Source organism: Chlamydotis macqueenii, chromosome 4 (assembly GCF_036417535.1).
Source record: "Chlamydotis macqueenii isolate bChlMac1 chromosome 4, bChlMac1.mat, whole genome shotgun sequence".
Lineage (NCBI taxonomy): Eukaryota > Metazoa > Chordata > Aves > Otidiformes > Otididae > Chlamydotis > Chlamydotis macqueenii.
The window spans coordinates 779,673-800,661 of NC_141559.1; the positions used below are offsets into that span (position 1 = coordinate 779,673).

The 20,989-nt window shown below is 37.5% G+C and overlaps 1 protein-coding gene across 5 annotated transcripts in view; it reads left to right on the forward strand.

Annotated features, from left to right (window-relative positions):
• PDE5A (phosphodiesterase 5A) overlaps positions 1 to 20,989 on the forward strand; it is a 119,787-nt gene that overhangs the window by 68,374 nt on the left and 30,424 nt on the right. For all 5 annotated transcript variants that reach the window (XM_086746511.1, XM_086746513.1, XM_086746510.1 and 2 more), the window contains 2 exons: positions 9,288 to 9,870; positions 11,404 to 11,493. In XM_086746511.1, coding sequence (XP_086602637.1) covers positions 9,288 to 9,870; positions 11,404 to 11,493 — 673 coding nt within the window. The remainder of the gene's footprint in view (positions 1 to 9,287; positions 9,871 to 11,403; positions 11,494 to 20,989) is intronic.

The window sequence follows — 20,989 nt, forward strand, 5'->3', positions numbered from 1 at the left end:
TCTTTATATTCCTTAAAAAAAAAAAATAATCCATGCATTGTCATGTTCAAACATCATGTTTATTTTAACCCCCTATGGAATAGTTCTGTATTTCTGACTTCCTGTTTGTCCCCACTCTTAAAAATACGAGAGAGATTCTCCCTTACAGCTCTTTGCGATCAGAAGCAGCGGATTGCCAAAACAGGCAAAGTAAAAATTCTCCTCTCAGTTAGAGGGAACTGCCTTGTTCCAGCCAGTTTTTGTCTGGTTTACTAAATGATAGATACAAATTATTACCCCAAGTCTTGTATGCCTTTCACTGGAAATAAGATTATTTTGTTGTAAATACATCTTGGCTTATTAGTGGAGTTGGGAAATACTTACAAATTAATTAAGGTGGGGTTGTATTTGGAAAAATAAATGTCCTTAACAGCACAGTACTTCACAGCACTTCACTGAGGATTCCAGAAGTGGCGTTTACTGGGGAACTGTACTTTGCTGGAATTCAGAGATTGCACAACGTGAATATATCAATTACATTTATTACTTTGAAAAAACTCACGTACAGTTGGGGTTTTTTTATTCTTCTTGATGGCTGGTGGACAATCAGTTTGTAACGTGCTGCCTGCAGCACTAAATTACTTAGGGCATTTGCCTTCTAATCTCCGTGCCTAGAGGGCTTTTAAAAATGTCTCTGATTTTGAGCCAGCTATTTGATGTTTAATCTCATAAATATTATATGTCATATGCATTATGTCATTGTTTTGTTTGGTAATATATGTGTGCTTAATTTTCTCTAATTGAAAGGAAATTAATTTTTGGAGCAAGTGTTTGAAAATTCAGATTTTCAGAGACAGAGCTATTGAAGATTTTCTGCACTGAAATGTGCTTTAGCCTGTGTTTCTTCTTAAAAAGATATTGCTGACATACAAAAAAAAAAAAATAATCTTACAAATATACAGGGATGAGCCATATTCATCCCTAACATGACCCTGGTAAGTGGGCAGTGGGTTTTATACTTCTGTGACTGAAGGACCCCTCACAGTTTCCCCAAGGAGGCACAGAATCCTGTGCAAATCGTGCGAGTATGCTGGAAGGGGACTTGCTTTTCTAACTTAGCCTGTGCGAACCGTTTGCAAGAGGACTGCAGACCCACTGATTCTTTGGACCATAGCTTGAAAACCACAGGAAGCAGTGGTGTTAATGCAGGGATCAGAATATTTTCTCCCGCTTACTTGTTTTTATTAGAGCTTTACAGAGCTTTTCTGAGAACGAAGTACAGGAAAAAATACTGATTTTTATGCAACGTTGTAAAGTCTTGTTGTCGGTCTAGTTTTCTCTGTAGGTGTCCCACTTATAAATAATGTATCCGTACCCTTTTGCCTTTCTTGATAACTGCAAAGTATTAAGATCATCCCAAAATATTTTAAACTCCTAATCCAAAAAGTACTCAGGAAGGTAAGGAATGTTACCCACTTTCATGTAGTTGTAAATGTGATTAAGTATTTTTGGCATTTATTCTTGGAAATAAAGCTAGGTGCGTGCCAGAGTACTTTGGAAACAATGCCTAACCCAGCAGTCACCGTAGTCTGATGAGACTGTCATTTGAGAACTGATAAGAAATCACTTGCTAGCAATTTACATCTTTAGTTCCCCAAAAGCTCTAACCTGTGCTCCTACACAGAATCTTTGGTGTGAAGATAAACTACTCAGCAGATAGCAGTACTGAGGAGCTACAGGGAGAGTGGGCATTTACTACATTTGCCCTTGGTAATAAACGAACGGGCGAGCACAGTATGTAAATTAAAATACAACTGGTAAACCTTAGAGGACAGGTGGAAAATAAGATGGGGTGAACTACTTGAACAGTTAACATCTCTTTTTGCCTTCTTTTCTTTCAGGGTAACTTTATTATCATATTACAGTACTTTTGATAATGCCAGTAGGCATTTGAAATCTCATTTCCATTTTTTTTTTTGCTCTTAGGAGGAAGACTTTAGAGAACAGGGTCAAATTTCTGGTGACTGGGAAGAAAAGTGTATCTGAGGCATACATTGCCTCTGTGGGAGACAAAAAAGTTAGATAGCTTTTATTTCTAAACTGTAGAAGTTCATGGAAATTTTGTGTTGGGCATCTGTTGAAGAATCATCATGTGAGGAGGAAATTCTTGTCTTTGTATAGGATTAGGACAAACGCTACATATATAAAAGCAAAATATCCACTTGTCTGATTTTGAAGCTGAAGAGAGATATCCATAGTGTGTAGAGATTGTGCTAGCTCTCTGCACAAGGATTAAATTCATGATACATCACTTATGTCTTCAGATCAAATACAGTACATCACAGCCTATGTTCATGCTTATTTGAATGCTAGATTAAAGCTAAATTGTGTGGGAATATATGAGGCAGATCAAGAATTGCAAAGCAATTTCAGATAATGGATTCTTGATTTGAACTAACATGCTACCACCTATTTTTACTTTCACCATTAAAGAGGAAGCATTTTGCTTTTGCCATGAATAAATATAATTAATAAAACCACAGAATACAAGTTTTTCTCTTCTGTACTGGCAAAGAAACATACATAAATTTACATGGAATGCTTTCTCATTCCTATGAATTACTTGAAGAAAAAGGAAAAAAAAAAAGGCATTAAATACAAAAGGAGCTATTTATGAAGTGCCAGAAGAGAAGCCCTACTCAAATGGCCCTTGTGAATACCTCAATGGTTGTAATTTCACATTAGGTCTGGCACTGAAAATACAGCCACAAAATATATTTGCTTAGCAAAAGATATATATTTTCTCATTTATTTGTGCATTATGTTGAACTCATCCCAACACAGAGAGCCATCCCAAAGCCTCTGCACCACTTAAGTCCTACTTAACCCCTATTTTAGGAATTTAAGTGGAACTGAAGTGGTGCCTAGGACTTAAGTGAGGTCTCCAGGCAGGTGTGAACTTAACTTTTAATTCTTCTTTCACCAAAGTGACTGGCATTGTCCTGTTGCTTTCCACAACAAAATTATAAGCTACATAGTAATTTTTAAATTTTTTTTGAGCTTGGAACAAGAAGTAAACGTTTGGAGGAGAAATAAAGGTCATGTTATAGAATTTGGAGGATTTATTCTGCCTGTCTCTGTAGTGTGAATAGAAAGTCCCTTCTACGGAGGAAAGCTTTCTTGTGAAAAGTTAAGCCTGCAGTTTGGTTGTAAAAGAAAACTTGAAAATAGCCAAGAATAGCCTGTTAGTGTTAGTCCTCCATTTCAAATACTTTTGCTTCAAATAATAAAGCAACCTCTGCCTCCTCTTTTACAAAATAATATGAGCGTTCAGACAAGATTTATGTTATTTCATAGTTCAGAAAAGTTGTTATTTCACTCTTCCCTGACCATGGTTTGAATCAAGAAGTAGAGTTCTTAATTTAGATCTGTACTCAAACAGAAGTCCGTCAGGCCACTTAATGTGTTTAAAGTTAAATGTACGCTTACGTATTTGACTGTGTTGTGCCAAAAAATTGGTAATGGCTTCAAGTCATACTTCATCTTCAAAAGTGTTTGCCTACCGCTGTTAGAAATAGCGTCTCTAGTAACTATACTTGGAAAGGGTTTAAGGAAAAACAACTATTGTCTTTGTCAATCTACTTTTTTAGTTCGCTGGAAAATACTTCTTTTACAGTCACTGTTTCCATCTAATGAGGCCTTATACAGTTTATTTAAATCTTTCCATGGCCAGAAAGGAGACAAAACCACTGAGAACATGATTGTGAAACGGGAAGTACTGGAAAGAAAATGGGAGGGCAAGCAGAACATCCAAGTGCCTTGGACTTTCAAACTCATTTGTTAAAACAGAATAGTTTTTGGGTTGTTGCTAAGGCTTTAAATTATTTCTATGTCTAAATTATGTCAAGATGCCGGAAAGAAATTTGAAGACATCTAGTGGTTATTTTAAGGAAAGCAATTGAGAAAATAATTATAAAGCTTGGCTTGAAATATTACTGATTTCAACGCTAGCAGGATTAGGCCAGAGGAATTCAGATACTTGAAAGCTGGTGTTCTCTAGTAGGCAAGTTTGGATTGAAACCCTCTCCGGAAGTGTGTTATCAGTAACTGCTGGTTTGAGTGAAAAATTAGCAAAACAGTCCCCACAACTACCAAAACATTACACATTGTATATATGAAAGATTGATGAGCAACGGAGAAAATGGGGAATTATTTGTTGTTTCACTGAAAGCTACTCATCACTCGGTACTTGTACGGTACAGTAATTATGCACATTCTTTGTGCAAGGTAAGATGCTGGTGCATCTAGGTATTACTTTTGTGCTCTGTTTTTGCACATTTTGTCCAAAGATACCAAATACGTGCGGAATGGCCACATTGGTAGGGTGCTACATATGTAGCATGGTTACACGTGTGAACAAGACAATTATAATCTGGCTGTTTATCTTTAAACATCTTCACTGGTGCTTTTTTTGGGTTTTTGGTGGTTTTTTTTGGTGTTTTTTTTTTTTTTTGACAGGTATGCTGTGTATTTTGAAGATAATCACTGTGAAGCAAAGATAGGTACAATAATTATTTAATATTCCCCGTATATGAGTAGAACAGTAATTAGGTCAGCATGGTTTGATACATACAGCACAGGAAATAATGCAACTTTGTCTTCAGGTCTGTTTGTGCCCTTCTGCATGACCTGGCTCAAGCCACGTCGCTTTCTTGTGCCTGTGTTTTCTCACCCAGTGATCTTCTATTTTTGTTGCCTGTTCGTATTGAAAACTTCTTGCTTTAGGGACAGGTTTACCTTCTGTACAGCGTTTAACAAATCAGGGCCAAAGAGTCTTACTTCCTCTGAAGTTCTGGAGTTCTCATGTAATGCAGATAATGTGTGCTTGTGTACAAGTGATTACAGGGGGGAGGATCATACAACCTTTTTTTTTTTTTTTTTTTTTCTCTTCAAATGTTTCACCTGCCATTGTATTTTCATCCCCTTCTCATCCCTGTTTCTTCAAAACTCCTATCCAATGTTGTCGTCTGCTGATGAAGTCAGCAGCCAAATTCAGCAGTTCCTATTGTTCTGCCGCTTTGAAATTGTGCTTTATAGAGGAAGGACTGGATTTGGCTAACGGAAATGACTAGAAAATGCTTACTTCATATTCAACTATTGCTGTTTGTGAATCAGGGATGCTGATGCCTGTAACTCCTCACCATGCAGTGATTGCTTAGCTGGGATGGATACATTGCATTGGTTTTAACTGTCTGTGGAGATCACTACAGATCGCTATCTGCTCCTGTTTAACATGCTCCTGAAAGTTCTGAACTTACTTCCACAGCAAGGGTCTTGTCCTTACAATCAGCTCTTGACAATGCGATGCTTGCTGAAGACTATTCGTGTGAACAGAGTAGTCACAAGTGTTTATTTCTTCCTGTAGTGTTTTCAAAAAGATATCTTAATCGTACATAGCACTTGTTACTAATTACCAGTAACCTCACTTGTGGGTCAGTATGCGTCTGGTATCAGATATCTCTTGAGCTAATTCTGTGCTGAGAAAGCAATTGTGTTTAGCAATAATGCTCTCCTTGTCATGCACTGTTAAATAGGATTGAGTGTCAATGAGCAAATGCACGTCAAGACCTTGTCTGATCGATTTTAAATACGTTGGTTCATGTGAAGTGCTAGTTCTTCCACCCGTGCTGTAACTGTGTGAGTAAAAGGAGCTAAATAGTTTCCTTGTTAGAAGAGGCATTCAGTAAAGGTCAGTGAACACTTTTTATTCCAGCTGAATTTGAACAGCTTTCCTGTTGCCCAAATAAAAATGCCTAAATGGTTTGAAGTTGAAAACCATGCTTTAAACATTATAGTTAAGGATTTGTTGTTATTGTTAACCTACAGAGCTTTTTGAGAATTGCACACTACGTTGGCAAGTTATTGGACCATCATCTAAGAGGCATGAAAGGGGACAGGAATATGTTACTCATGATTATGCAGCTCCACATATAGTTTGGTTCGATGTCAAAGTGCTCCATAAATAGTGCAGACACCTAACAAGTAGTCGGTTCTTATTAAAGAAATGCAATTACTTTCATGTGAAAGGATTTACAGGAATGTTCCACATCCCTCAATAACCCCCACAAGATAGAGAAAAGAATGCTTATTTTACATAATGAAACAGTAAAAAGTAAATTATCTCATGGCCACAGTTTGGGAACTGGTATTAGAATTCAGAATGCATTGTTCTTACTGATGACTGTTACTACACCATTAAGGCCAGGGGACATCACTACACAACACTCTGGAATAAATAAAATGGCAAGTTTCATCTGATCAACCAAATTTCTCCTTTAGCTTTTGCTTTGTCCACAAAGGGTACACAGCTTCCTATGCCTAATCACTTGCTAGTTTAAGAACGCTCCCATCTGATACCTGCTTATCACGGTTACTTCTATGTGTTATTTTACGTTAATGCCAGTCCTCGATGTTCAAAAAACAAGTCAGCACACACAGTCATGAAACTGGTTCAAGTCAAAAGCCTTCTTTTAAATCTCTTGATTATTCTGTGCCTACTGTCTTGTGTCTGAGGCTTTCCATGCACCCAGCTCATGTTTTCAGGTTCTTCTCTGCAGCCTTAGTGCTGGATGCTAAATTTTCTTTAGAAAAAGCTGAAACTTACAGGTAATTTATTTCCTTGAGGAGATTAGAGTAAACCAAAAAGAACTCACATATAACACATATGATGACAAGAGTTATCAGCACTGATTTTAGAGGCTGTACTGTGTTTAGTTACAAATTTTTGCATTTTAAGCCTTTTTTTAAGGATTCTTTTTATCATTTTCATCACAAATTTTTATTCTGTTTTCTCATTCAGTTTAATAAATGAAAATTCCAAGTGTTATCAAATGCTAGCTTCTTAGTTTGACTCTCATTGAAACAGCTTTTGCAAATGTGATATTGCCCCATGCAAGTTGTATTATGCATTTCAGTCAGACATGGTCACAGCTCCCACATTTAATATTTATCCTGTTTAAGTACTATAAAGTAATCTTGTTAAAGTCAAAGTTCTGATAATATATCAATTGTTCTTTATGGTTCTTCACCAAAAGAAACATTTGGATGAGGTAACTCCACAAAAAATACGTATCGCTGCTGTAATAGAGAAGGATGATCGGTAGCTTTTATTAATATACTTAAAAAGCAGAGCTTACTTCCTTAAAAAATAAGTAGCTAAGCAATGAACCAGAACTCTTTCAGAATAACAATGGAATATCATTGTGTTCTCTGGCACCATGTTTCCAGCAACTGGACTAGCTTTAGATTGCTGGGAAATTTCTAATAGATGTTGATTGAGGTATATTATTGCTACAGCAAGCACTGTTCCAGCAGCTTCATGGAAAATGTAAAAACATGGAATGAAATCCTAGCTGTGTGGAACTTGGAGGCAAAACTCGCAGTGCCTTAATTGTGTCCAGCTTTTCCTTTAGTGGTTTTGGACTCTCATCGTCGGAAGATTCACAGATGTCCTATATGACCACACTGACCATTCAGCCTGGAAGATCACTGGGGCTATAAATGATTTAACCATGAATGTAAGGTTTTGCGTGATCAGGACCACATACAGAGACAGAAGCCAAAGTAAAGAATAGTCTATAACTAATTTATTTGGAGTTGCACTGGTGTGAATAAGAGAAGAATTTGGTTTTACAGTGCTACTCTGAGTGACACTTACCTCAGTCAGACATAGTTTTTTGAGGCCAAAGAAATTACCAGGTAGCTCTCACTGAAGTGGCATGGGTACAGTAACATAATGACTTTCTTTTGCCCAGGTGCTCCCTTTACACTCACACTATTTCCTAAGTAAATTCAGTTTTTCATAGCATGTTGGCCTACCACACGATATGTGATTACAAAATCTGAAAAACTCTTTGAAACCTTCCTAATGGAAGACAAATAATTTTCCTGTTGTGGATTGCTTGCTAATAGAAAGAATATTGGTGGACTTTAGATTTTGATTGATTAAGTTACTTTGAATTAATAGTTAATTACGCTTGCAGTATTGCATTCTAAAACACAGATGAAGCTGTTCTGTAAGGAAAAAAAGGCTATGTACAGTGCTTTTCATATTTAACATATACTGATGCGTGTAACCGATCGGCGGCTGACTAACCTGACTCATTTCCATGGTTTCATTCAGCTTCACTCTCGAAATTCCTGTGGTCTGCTGAGCAAATAAAAAATATCCCAAATTTAAAACATGACCACCATGAAAGGTTTCCAAAAGATCACACTTTTTAATAGGATTTTTGCTGTTTGTAGGCCCATACATTATGTAATTCAGAAAAAAAAAAACATTTCTTCTGCAAGTAGATAGTTTGCTGCAAGGAATCCTCGACACTGAGTAAATGAAATAAAAAGCCCTGTATTAAAAACAAACAAACAAAAAAACCCAACAAATTTTGGACAAGAAAATATTATCATGATAATATTGATGATGTGTGTGCTTTTGGATAATTCAAAATATGCTGTATTTAGTGAGTACATTATTCTAGTGCTAACAATTTGAGAACCACAGTTGAATACTAGAGATGCTGACATTTTAAAATTAATGGTAAACTCTTAAAAATATGATTTTGAGGGTGTTTGGTGTTTTGGGTTGAGTTAGGCAATGAGTTTCATGTGCAAGGAAGGGAAATAGGAGAGATGCATGGAAACTTTTCATTATTTTGAAGGGGGCTGAATTAGAAATACTTGTGTTTCTTTTTGACAGTTTTTAAGCAAAGCTTCTGTGCTTTGAGTCAAAACAGCATTTTTCATTAACTCGAGAGCAGGGGAAGTTAACCTAAAAATAACATATAGGCGACATAAAAATAGGATATAGATAATTAAAGTTCAAAAGAAATGGTCTAGAAAAACGAAATGAAACCAGAAAGTTTTGTCTTCATATGAAATATTCACCTCTTCCACAGAAATCCAAATCTTAGGAATGGAAAGGACCAGAACTTTTCAGGCACAAAATTATGCTGTAAACTTCTGATCTTCTGCATTCTGAAAGCCACAGTGTAAGCAGTCTTCCTCTGCCCTATTCAGGAGTTTCCTTTAGGGAGAAATAGCTTCCTTTTTGTGGGGCAGCAAACATTACTGCTCAATCCAGGCTAAGTGCTGCGTAAAATGGAAGAATGTTGATAGAGAGGAGCACTAAAGGTGCACTCACCTACAGAGTATGAAAAGGTTTAAAGTTATCCTCTTTGTAGTGTCCTCTCCAAACGCCTGTTAGATTTTTAACTTGCATGGTTCACTGTATTCTTATTTTTGTTTTTCAGAGAAATGGTTAATGCATGGTTTGCTGAGAGAGTTCATACCATCCCAGTCTGCAAGGAGGGAACCAAGTCCCAGAGTGAATCCTGTGCTTGTCAGCAGCCTGCCTGTGCCGAGACCCCCAACTCCGGGACGCCAGCAAGGAAAATCTCTGCTTCTGAATTTGACAGACCCTTAAGGCCGATTTTTGTCAAGGACTCAGTAGGAGCAGTGAGCTTCCTCTCTGGCTCTGAAAAGAAGGAACAGATGCCTCTGCAATCTCCAAGGATTGAGACCAGTGCAGGGGATCAGTGCTCAAGACTATTAGAACTTGTGAAAGATATATCTAGTCACTTAGACGTCACAGCGCTTTGCCATAAAATCTTCCTACACATCCATGAGCTTATAGCAGCCGATCGCTATTCCCTGTTCTTGGTCTGTGAGGACAGCTCTAATGAGAAGTTTCTTGTAAGCAGGCTGTTTGATGTGGCGGAAGGCTCCACCCTGGAAGAAGCTTCCAACAACTGCATTCGCCTGGAGTGGAACAAGGGCATTGTGGGGCATGTAGCAGCTATAGGCCAGCCTCTGAACATCAAGAACGCCTATGAGGTAAACGGAGAACATTTATCTTGAACAATTCGTGAAAAAAGAAAAAGCCACGTTATCAGCTGTTGTAATATTGCCATTTTAGTAGATGTATTTGGAGCTATATTGACTTAAAACAGTCAAGATGGAAATCTGACCCCATGGTTTTGGTTATAATACACGCAGATGCAGAAGCATGTAACTCTGACTAATGCTGGAGGAATGCAAACATCAAAATAGATAATGTCAGTCTGAGTTAGCAGTCAGATATCAGCCCCATCTTAACCAGCTCTGCGCACACCAGTATGTGCATTTCTAGCTTTGGACACTTCAGTGTTCACACTTCTGCTTGTGTAAGGGCGTAAGATACTTCTGCACCAAAATGAATTAAATTGTGAGTGTAATTGTTGGAGTCCTATGACTAAAAATACTTTGGAGAATTTTATTTTATCCTACCTGAGGCACAAAGAGTAGGAGCTGAATGAACAAGAATGGGATGAGGGTTTGAACTGTACAGGGGTCTCCGAAATGAAATGATATTCTGTGAATTTGAGTTGTTTAATACAAGGCCAGATGGAAAAAGGAAGAGAATCTAGCACTGGGAGAGGACTTCTCTTCCGTCCCAGCTTAACATCTCTTCATTCCAGGCTCTTTGGATATGCTGATTTTGTGCTTTGATGTTAGAGAGGATGGAAATGTTAATGAATTGATTAATTAGCTATTAATAAAGGCATACAGAGCTGAAAATTAGTGCATCTGATTGATCGTATCTCAGTTAATCTGAGCATGTTTACAGAATCAGGTAACATTACTGAGTAGATTTTTTTCAGAAGCAAAAAAGAGTGGCATGATTTCATATGGTTTCCTTTTCAACAAACACTTGTTTGCTGCCTCAGAAACTGTCTAAACATTTGCTAAGTACGTGTTTCCAGCAGGACATCACCTGTCCTTATGGTTTAAAAGTTCGTTCTTGAATTGAATCCATCATGCTCAGCTTGAAATCAATTACTAGAGAAAGAACAGCAGCCTTTAAAAATAGTATAATTTATTTTAGTAAGATTTTTAAAAATCAGAGTTTATAACAATATTCAGCTGAAAAACTGACATGAGCAATCTCTAGTAGAAGCAAAAACACTAACCAGATTTTTGGAACTTTGTTTCTCTGTGGGCATGTGTCTTTCAGTATATTTCTGTAGTTTCTTGATGGTAAAATCTATGCTAGGGATGGTTACTCCATGTGCACATTTATTGCAATTATGGTCTAGGCTCAAGAAAGGCTTCTCCTAGGGTTTGTGGGTTTTTTGTTCTTTCTGGCAGTTGTACCTATCCACAGGCACTCATGTTCCACAGAAATCCTTTTTTGTTTTTGTTTTAACACATTGATAGTAACAACTTTATACAATTACTAGCTACTAATGGCACCTTTGTTATCCTGAGTAAGGGTTAAGTCAAATACTGTACTTTCCTTAACCTTCAAACCAGGGAAGAAAAAAACCTGGTCTTTAGGCAAGTAGTCAAATAATTGTGTTGGGTTTTTTTTTTTTTTTCTTGTATTAGGATCCCAGATTCAACGCAGAAGTTGACCAGATCACAGGGTATAAGACTCAGAGCATTCTCTGTATGCCAATAAAGAATCATAGGGAAGAGGTAAGTTGCAGTATTGGGATCACTTCATGTAATACTGTTTCCAGCCATGCTAGTACTTGAAACTTTTATTAGCTGGCAGACATTATCTTGCAGTATAAAACCATCTCTTTTTTTAAAAAAGATTGCTTATGTTTGCTTGAACTTTAATTCTATCGTATCTAGTTCAGTAACGTAAGCCAAAGGGAATTGTCAAGAAGAGTTTAATCCCAGATGCAGAAGTAGAATAGATGTATTTAACTCTAGAAGTGCTGTTCCCGGTTCCTGTACCAAATATCTGTCAGCATGAAAGTCCTTGGCACACTTACTGGTCTATCTCAGTGCATGCTCAGGTTGCAATTAAGAGTTACTGTACTTCAGCTTTGCTTGTAACTACATTATCTTCTTCAGAGGACACAAAAGGGGCTTTATCACAGTCTAAAAGGCTGGTTTTTACATTCTAGTAACTTAGCATGTAAGTAACAAATTAAGAAACGTGTTAAGTGCTTAACATCAGGCGTTGAAAAAGACGTTGTCAATGTGATTCAGAAAAGTCATCCACAAGTCATATAATGTAAATCAGTCCTAATTTAAAACATTGTCAATCTGCTTATTGAACTCTTGTACATATTTCCTGTCCGTGCTACTTCTCACAGAAGTTCTCTCTTCCTGTCTGATGCTATTGCAGTAGGGGGAATTCTTATTATGGACTAATGATGTCCTTTTGCCCCGAGTAGTTGAAGAGTGAATTCAGTAGAGTCTATGACAGCCAATGAATGGGAAAAAAGTGAGGTCCCCTGTTATATTTAGGGAGTAAGTAAAGTAAGTTTGAGTTTTTTTGATCCCGAATGTAGTAGGCTTCAGCCATATCACCAGTTCTTAGAATACTCACAAAGTGTAAGGTTCTCTATGGCATGTGTCAGACCTTTAAGATGGAGATTTTCTCTCTTGTCATTCCTTTATTTTTCAGAGTATTTATAGTTTGCTTCCAGAAAGCTCAAACTCCAAAAGGAAATGCTACCAAGATTGACTTGAAGACATCATACCTTCTTCTTCTTCTTGCTCTTCCATCTTTTTCTCCTCTTATGGAATATGTCACCTTGACTATTACTGCACTGAACCTTTTTTTTTTTTCATTAAATAAATCGATTAAACTCTTCATTTAACTTGTCTGGTGAATCTTACTCTAGCTGACCCAGATGATCAGCCAGGATTTCCTTTCTTCACCTACTGCTAATTTTGCTTTAAAATTTTTTTTTCAGTTCTTCCAAGGACAGCACTTGATCCTGTCCTACTCCCACTCTCGCTTAGAAGTTTTCCCCTTCCAAACCAGCAGCGGCCACTGCTGGCACTGGGCCAGCTGATGAGCAAAGCAGATGTTGTGTGAAGAGCTGTCAGGGACCAGTGGTCCATGTCAGGCTGATGCAAGGCTTTAAATTTCACCCAAGCCGTCCCATTTTCTTTTTGTTGAATGGGAAAAATGCTATGGTCCATGTAATTGGGATCAGAAATGAATTACAAAATCTTGCTGGCTAGGGAGCATGAAAGTGCTTACTGCTCACTGGGTCCTGGTAGTAGGTGGTGGAAGGAATAAGAGCTGTAGTCTCTTGGTCCAGTACACCATGACTTACAGGCTGAATAAACCTGCAATTGGCCGTATCTTCAGCTAGCTTTCTACTCCTAAGTGCATTAGCAAGAGGAAATGAAGCAGGAATTTGTTTATTTTGAAAAGTTCAGCCAACTTGAAGTTTGAGGAGAGCGTTACACTCCACTCATATGCAATAATTTGAAACTATAAAATTTCTTGTAGGAAAGGATGGCACTTTTAATTTTTTTCTGATTTTAAAGTCTCAGCCAGAAAGTTTTTCTCTTTCTCACCGTAACACATGGCTGACATGTTCTGGACAGATGTTAGAGTCAGTGAATCAGTCTTTAATTTGCCATTCGGATTCTGTTGCTTTTTCTGTTTTAAAAAAAAAAAACAAAACTACAAAACCAAAATACTGGCTCCTCCTCGTTTATAAAAATAATTAAAAAAAAAAACCAAACCAAAGCCCCTCTAGTAATATTGAGGCTAGTAACTGCTGCCTTAGCCCAGGATGTCAGCAACCACAGTCAAAGGACGATTCTGGAAGACATCCAAAAATAAACTTTGAGAAAGAGAAGCAACTGGGGTTTTCTGTTTGTTTGTTTAGTATTAGTATTATTTTTTTTTAAACAAAAGAGTCAGTAATTGAGAGGAAGAAAATCTCATGCTGATTATTAAATCCTCTGGGCCTGCTTAACTATGGAGATTTTTCCAGTAGATGTTTTTCACATTTGCCTATATTTCCATGAGGCATGTGAGAAACCAAAGTCTCACTTAAAAATAACAGCTAGTAAGAAATTCCATAGATGAAGAGAAGAAAAAAATTTGATTCACAGAAGAGCTCATAAAAAAGGACCCAGGAACTAGTAATGATGAGAAAAAAAGCAGTGCAATAAGAGGATGTGCATGAAGAATGGAATTACAGTCACTTAACAGTAAAGGAACTTTTCTCAATCCCCTAGTCAACGTATCCTTGCTGCCAGAAATGCTACAGAAACATTGCATTTCAGATGCAGCAAATTCTGCTGATTGTGTCCTTTACGATCAGATCGTAGAAGCTTGTATAGCGCTAGCTGTATGAAGAGTTCTCATTTTCCTGTGAAAAATTACAAATGCAAACTGAGTGAGCTTCGCGTCTGACTTCAGGGGCTTTGAACAAAGTTCTGATATCTGTAAACCCCTGCTGCACAATCTCTAATAACCGAATAGAAATTCTTTCCATCCCATCATATGAAAAAGTATTACTATATGGTGCTTTCTGGCTTGCAAGCCTCTTTCATTTGCTGGTTATCACCAGTGAAGGACACAAGGAGGGAGAAAGGCCTTGGATAACCTGATTTGTATTCTACATAGAAAGAAAACCAAAATGTTCTAAGTCAAATCATTTCATCATCTATTCTTGTATTTAAATTTGTCGTAAGGTGAATGTGAAGCCATGGCAAATACTTCATTTTGATTCTGAAAGATTTTCTCTTCTGGTGATTCTTTGGTAAGAGCAGATAACTGTACAGTTATCTAGACATCAGTATGTGAGAGTCACTACTTGGATGATCGCTGTGTATCAGAGAACATATCAAAACCTTCAAAACAGACTGAATTTTTATCCTCAGTAGTGCGAAAGCCATCAGTGAAGAGTTAGCTAGTATTAGTCAGCTTGTACCACAGAGTTACCATGGTTATTTCTTTTGCAAGAGGAAACTGGTGCTGCTGGCCACAGGCTTTAGCTGTAGCTGTTAATGCTATCCATTTCAGTGCTACAGTGCTTGTACAGAAATCGGGGCTTTACCGCTACTGGCAGAAGACCTAAGGTTGTGGCCATTCAACATTGTGTATCTCAAAAAGCAGCTTTTCATTCCTGGTGTGTCTTTAAACTTTGAATTTCTCAGAAGCTTCAAATGGTACTGATTTGCTTTCTAGAGCTCCCGTAATAAAGTCAGTAAAGGCAGTGGCACTTTCTTCTGATTTTGTTTGGTCTTGGATTCAGAGACCCAGCAAAAGGACTACAGAGGTTGTTGCAAATAATTATCCCCTCAGATTTCTCCATCTGGTTTTGTAGACATTTGCAAACAGTCATTTTGACAAAATTTGACAGAACTGAATAGGGAATGGAAGTCCTTTGCTTAAACCAACTCGCTGAGTTATTCAGAACTGATACAAGACTCAGGACAACTCCCTAACTGGTTTGGAATATCTGTAGAATGGATAGTCTCTGATATGTGGAGTTGTCATAGCTGCTGTAGAATGTCTACAGGAATGACAAAATTTTCTGGTATTTCTGCTTTTTTTTTTTTCTTTCAGCTGTGCAAAATCATTTCCATAAAATTCTATTCCAGTTTAATTTCTACTAATCTGTAGGATTATCTCATATGAGAACTTTTAGCTGAATTAACTGAGACCTATCTCCCAGGCTCCAAGTATGTAAGATTGAACTTCCTACATACTGGCTTGGGAAATGTTTTATTTTAGCAATGCTCACTCCAATTGTGTAGTTTGTTGTTTACTTTACCCTGTCTCCTGTCACTGGGAAGCTCTTCCCAATAAATCACGGGTGCTACTCTATAACAGCCTTTGAAAATATCCTGTTGACTTCTATTGTGTAGAACGTGACCAGGCATGTTACTGTTAGCCAGCAAAGTTATTTTCTTCCACAGTGAACAGGTAAACTACATCACAGTCACTGCAGATACTGTAGATCTAGCCAAGCTAACTTTAAACAAACTAACTCAAGTTCCCGTAGCAGTCTTGCTGCAGGCTTATGGAGATCAGTAATTTGCTTCTTGGGTGGATTTTCAGCTTATGCAGAGACATGTGTTACAGTAGCTAGACTGCTGGAAATTGTGCAGGCTACTGCTGGCATGAATGATAGAAGAGGATGTGAAAGTTTTTTTGGTTAAAAAGGAAAGTCTGTAAATACAGTTCTGTCCCTGCAGGATTATTCTATAAGCCTCAATCAAACCTCTGCAGGACTAGGAGAGCAAAGTAAGGTTAAAACCACTTAGTCTGTCTTCTCAAGTGGATACACTCCCATCTTTAAAATGAGATAAAAGTTGAATTTCCCTCTCCTTGTTACCATTCTTTGGCTTAATGTCATTTTTCTTCAGCTGCCATTAAAGTAAATGTAAAAATATATCCTCCAAGAAAGCAAAATTATATTAACTATATTTTTAAGTCAGCTGAAGTAAGAACCAACTAGAAGGGGCACTAGCTGCCTGTAGAGGTGAAACAGCTTTCTCAGGGTTAGGCCTGTATTCTTACTGCAGAAGAAATTGCAGCAGGAAACAATCCAGGTGAAATTCAGAGCACAGTCATCAGCACTGAAGTCATCAGGCCTCATCTGCTGGGAAATACTCCAGGTAGCCTGCTACTTTCAGAGGCAGGAGTCAGCTATTGCAAGAAAATAGTAAAAAAAAAAAAAAAAAAAAAAAGCTCTCTGATAATTAGAAGAAATATCTCCTTGTAATGTGGATCAGGCTTTATTAAATGGGATAACTGGTACAGATTGAGAAGAAAGGTTACAGAAGAAGTAGCAGCACTGGAAGATTACCTGTGTTATGAGCAAGAATGCAATTAGGAAAGGTGGGTTCAGATGTGGCAAAACAGGAGTGGATTTTGACTCAGTAATTATTGGAGGTTTTTCCCTCCTTTTTAGGACTGAAAGTAAGAGAACAGTTCTATCATCAAAAGTGCTTTTTGTCTTCGTGGTGTATGTCTGTCTTATATGATCTGAATGGAAAATAACAAAGTACTTGGTTTCTGATAAAGCTGGACCGCTAAAGTCCTTTACCTACAGCTTGTTCCCTTCTGCCCACCCCTTACGCACTTTCAATAAGCAAACCTGGATGAAGGCTTTTGTTAGGAACTTCCTGACTCCTACAGCTATGCTTTGTTCTGTAATCCCACCTCCCTAGTCAGCCTGAGGGTAAAGCTCATGAAAAAGAGCGTAGCACTCAACAGCTCCCTTTAGGGATTAGGTATCAAAGTATGAGCACATACAAATTACTTCAGTCTTTCCTCTCCCTTAGTCTTGGTTTTCTTCACTCCGGAGTACTACCTTAAGCTTTTCTAATGGTCATCCCCTTTCATAGCTGTTTTTAACCCCTTTCTTTCCTGCTAGTTTTGTCTTAGGTGACCAGGAAATATCCAGGATAATTCTGTAGGCATAGTAGGAGAATGACAAGAAATCAAACATGCAAATCTTTGCTTTATTGCTACAGGACTCGACTTTCAAAAACGTTCACTTGGTGCCTGCCTGTTAGAGAGTTAAAGACACAGAAAACCCTGTGCCTAAGTAACTCAAAAAACAGCTTTTTGTTAGACTGGAAAGGTGCTTTCATGAGCAAGTGGTTGAGTGGACTGTCTTTTTTTTTTTTTACGATATTCTCCAAGCTTTACAGAGAATTAGCTTTATCTCAGATATGTCTTGTTTATCGCCACAAAGATTTCACTTTTAATGTACCTGTTATCTTAAGTTTTCTGGATAGCTAAGCTCAGAGCAGTAAGTCACGTTTGATTCACCTTTTCTGCTGCTGCCAACATAACTCCTAGGTCAGGCCTATTGTTATTTCAGTTTTGTTTATAGTAAGTTTTAAAAATGAGGATTTGGGTTTCATACTGTGCTTATTATTCTGTAAAATGCAGGTGTATGTTCTCCATGGCCTAAAATGCCACCACATGATTTACTTTTGCCCTAATTACATAATTACTTTACTAACAGGAACAAATCCTCTTGAGTTTCCTACATCTTCTCCTAATTACCTGGTTGCAGGCAAGACTCCAATGGCTAAATAACATCCATCTGAGGTTTTTCTCATTACTGTCTCTACACCACGTTCTCCAGAATTTAGTGAAGTTCACTGGAATTTGTACTGATACAAATGAGGCCAGAATTTGGACCTGTTTAATTTTAAAAACTCTTTATTTTCTGTGAGAAAATGGCACATATTACAAAGTTGTCTTTAAATCTTAGAATGCCACTGAAACAACAACAGCAACAAAAGAAGGTTTGCATCTGCACAAAATTTTTATCATCATCAAGACAGCCATGAATTTTTAGCAGGTTTATTCTCCTCATTACTCTCTCACTCTTCACTTAAAACCTTTTATTGAAAGACCTTAACAAAGATCTAAAAATGACCTTTTCTCTTGGAACACATGCCTTTGTTAATGTGTCAGAAATCTGCAGTGCTAATAATGGGAGGCTAACTAGTCTTTTTGCTATATTAGTATGGTCCTTTTACTGTTTTCTTATAGCTTTTTTTAGGCACCGCAGACTTTCCTTTCATGGAGGGGATGTGTTTGCACAAGATGAAAGTACTCACCTTTTGGATGCCTTAGAAAGCCTCTGACCTCATTAAAGTTGTCTTAGCTCATGCTGGATCAAAACTGAAAAAAAAAAAAGAAATTAAATAAATACCCACAGAAGACAGTGGTGTGAGAAAAGGCCTAACCATTAATCTCTGCACATGTAGGTTAACATAAAAGCATATTGACTGGTTAAAGGATTTGCTTACTAATCAAAGTCTGCTATGGAAGTATATAAGGCTAATTGTACATTGTTATTACAGGAAGAAAGTTCACTGGATAAGAAGTATTCCTCCCTGAAGTAAAGGAGAGGTTGACTGTGGGAAAAACTGGGTTGTATGGAATGGAGCGGACAGTTAAGCTTTATTTCAGACAGACATTTCTGAACCCACAGTTGGCAATGATTCAGGCTGCAGAACAATGACCTTATTTGTAACATCAGTATTTTGGGAAGGCTAGGCTGAGAGATAGTATATTGTCTTCTTTTCCATTGCAAAAATAAAACTGCATGCCTTCCATCAGCTTAGCAATTATGAATTTAATGATTAACAGATAAGTACAACTTCTTAAACATGCACACCACACAGTTTTCTTCTGATATTGTTTATCCCCAAAAAGCAAGATAAAAAAACCCCCTTTGTTAACACTGGTCTTACACTACTTGGATCTTTATTGAGTTTAGCAGAAGATGAGATCCAGCCATTTAAAGAGATGAGCGGTCTAACTGAAGAAAGCACAGGGTTTTAGTGAGTGCCTTCCAGCTCCTCACAGTTTCCAGTCTCCCTCTCCTGCCTCTTGCTCTGGCACTACTCCTCTCTTTCAGCTCTGAATTAACCTAAATCCATCCCAGGTGCTGCTAGGGGCTGTTTAGCTTGATACCATACACTGTGGGCTTAATTTCTGGGTACAGCCTAAGTGATGGCTCAGACATAATTGTCCCCACCCTCCACTTGGCACCTTCCTCGGAAGGCTGTCTACTTTGGTACCTTTCTCATCCATCCTGCTAAACAGCATGGGGTTCACCACCTTACAGCTCCCACTTTTCATATCAATTACAGAAACCTGTCATTACTCACCGACAGTCAGAACATCTCTTTTTTTACTTCATCAATCAAGGAAACTATACTTTCTCCAATTTTTTTTTAAGCCTGAAGTCAGATTAGTAATAATTCGCAAAGTCTCAAAAGGTGTAGAAACATACTGACTTATATTAGGGAAAGGCTAAGGCTTTGAAATCCTAAATTCTAGGAAATGTTTATTCATCAGAGAGAAACATTTCTTATAGTAATAATTTGATTTAATAGAGAATAAGAGTGTGCGTTAGTAATGTGTAGTATAATAACACAAATAAATAACCTTTTTTAATGGAATGACAAAATATTTGAGTTAGAAAACCTCTCATTTTCACCTTATCAACAGTGAAACTCAGAAATATCTCAGATATATTAGTCAGAAATATTAGAAACTGGAATCAGTACTAAGAAAAGTTGAATTCCACTTTCATTTTTTATGAGGAGTTCTGCAGTTTGCAGGGCAGATTGGTTTCCTGGGAGGCTCTCACTGGGATGCAGAACTGAACTCCACAAAGACTGTCAGTAAAAAAAAATGTCATGCTTAAACAGCTGTGTTGTTCTCCCACATTCATTTCACTGGCTTTTTTGTAATCTAAACCAACATCCTGTATCGAGAAATCATGTTTATTGGCCAACTATCCTCTATGTAGTAAGTTACAAAAGCACCAGGAGCTTGGACTTTTAATTGACTGTCCTTAAAAGGACTGGTTTCTATTTTGTAAAAAAAACCATGTTTTAATCTCCCAGTTCATAGAATTATCCCCAGAAATCTAAAATCAAATTTTACCACAGATTATTTCTATACTAAAAAAAGCATCATCTGAAATTTAACATAATTGAGACAGACCTTTAGAAGAATAAAACTAAATGTTAATCTGGCTTGGTTTATCGTTACATGGATTCCATTTTCTTCCACTTAAATCCAAAAGGAGAGAAACCAACAAAGGAAGTAAATGGAGCTGGTCTACCGATGTCTTTATTTAATAAATCATAGTATTTTTTTTCTAGATCAGGTAAACCCTCCTTGTTACTATCTTGCACTGATTGACTTATGTGGGCAGCCTTAATTTATGAAGCCTCTTGGCTGGTGATGTTAATATGCGGTCCATGTGAAAGGTAGCACTTCAGCTGTGCGCTGAGACCAGAAAGAACTACTTAACAAAAAGCCTTCAATGTTGATCAGGGCATATGAGTTTGCTTCTTAGATCCATCGCAGGTGTCCTGCAGGATCTGTGAATGACTTCTTACCCTTTGCTAAGCTGCTTTACCTGTAAACCAGGATTCTTCCTTACCTTCTGAGTTGCTCCATAGGGAAAATAGTTTAAAATGGCAAGATATCAGCACATCTTGGCAAGAAGGACAGTCTAACAAACAGCTGAAGCACAACAAATTATCTCTTCTCAGTGTTGGTTTAATGTGGTCTTAGTAAAAGCCTACCTTTCAAAATCTTTGAGTGACAAACTTGAGTCTTGCAGGAACACAACCTCTGTATACTCATTTTCAACAGATGAAAATTAATCTGGTCAGATTCAGGGAGACACAAATTGCAAAAAGATCA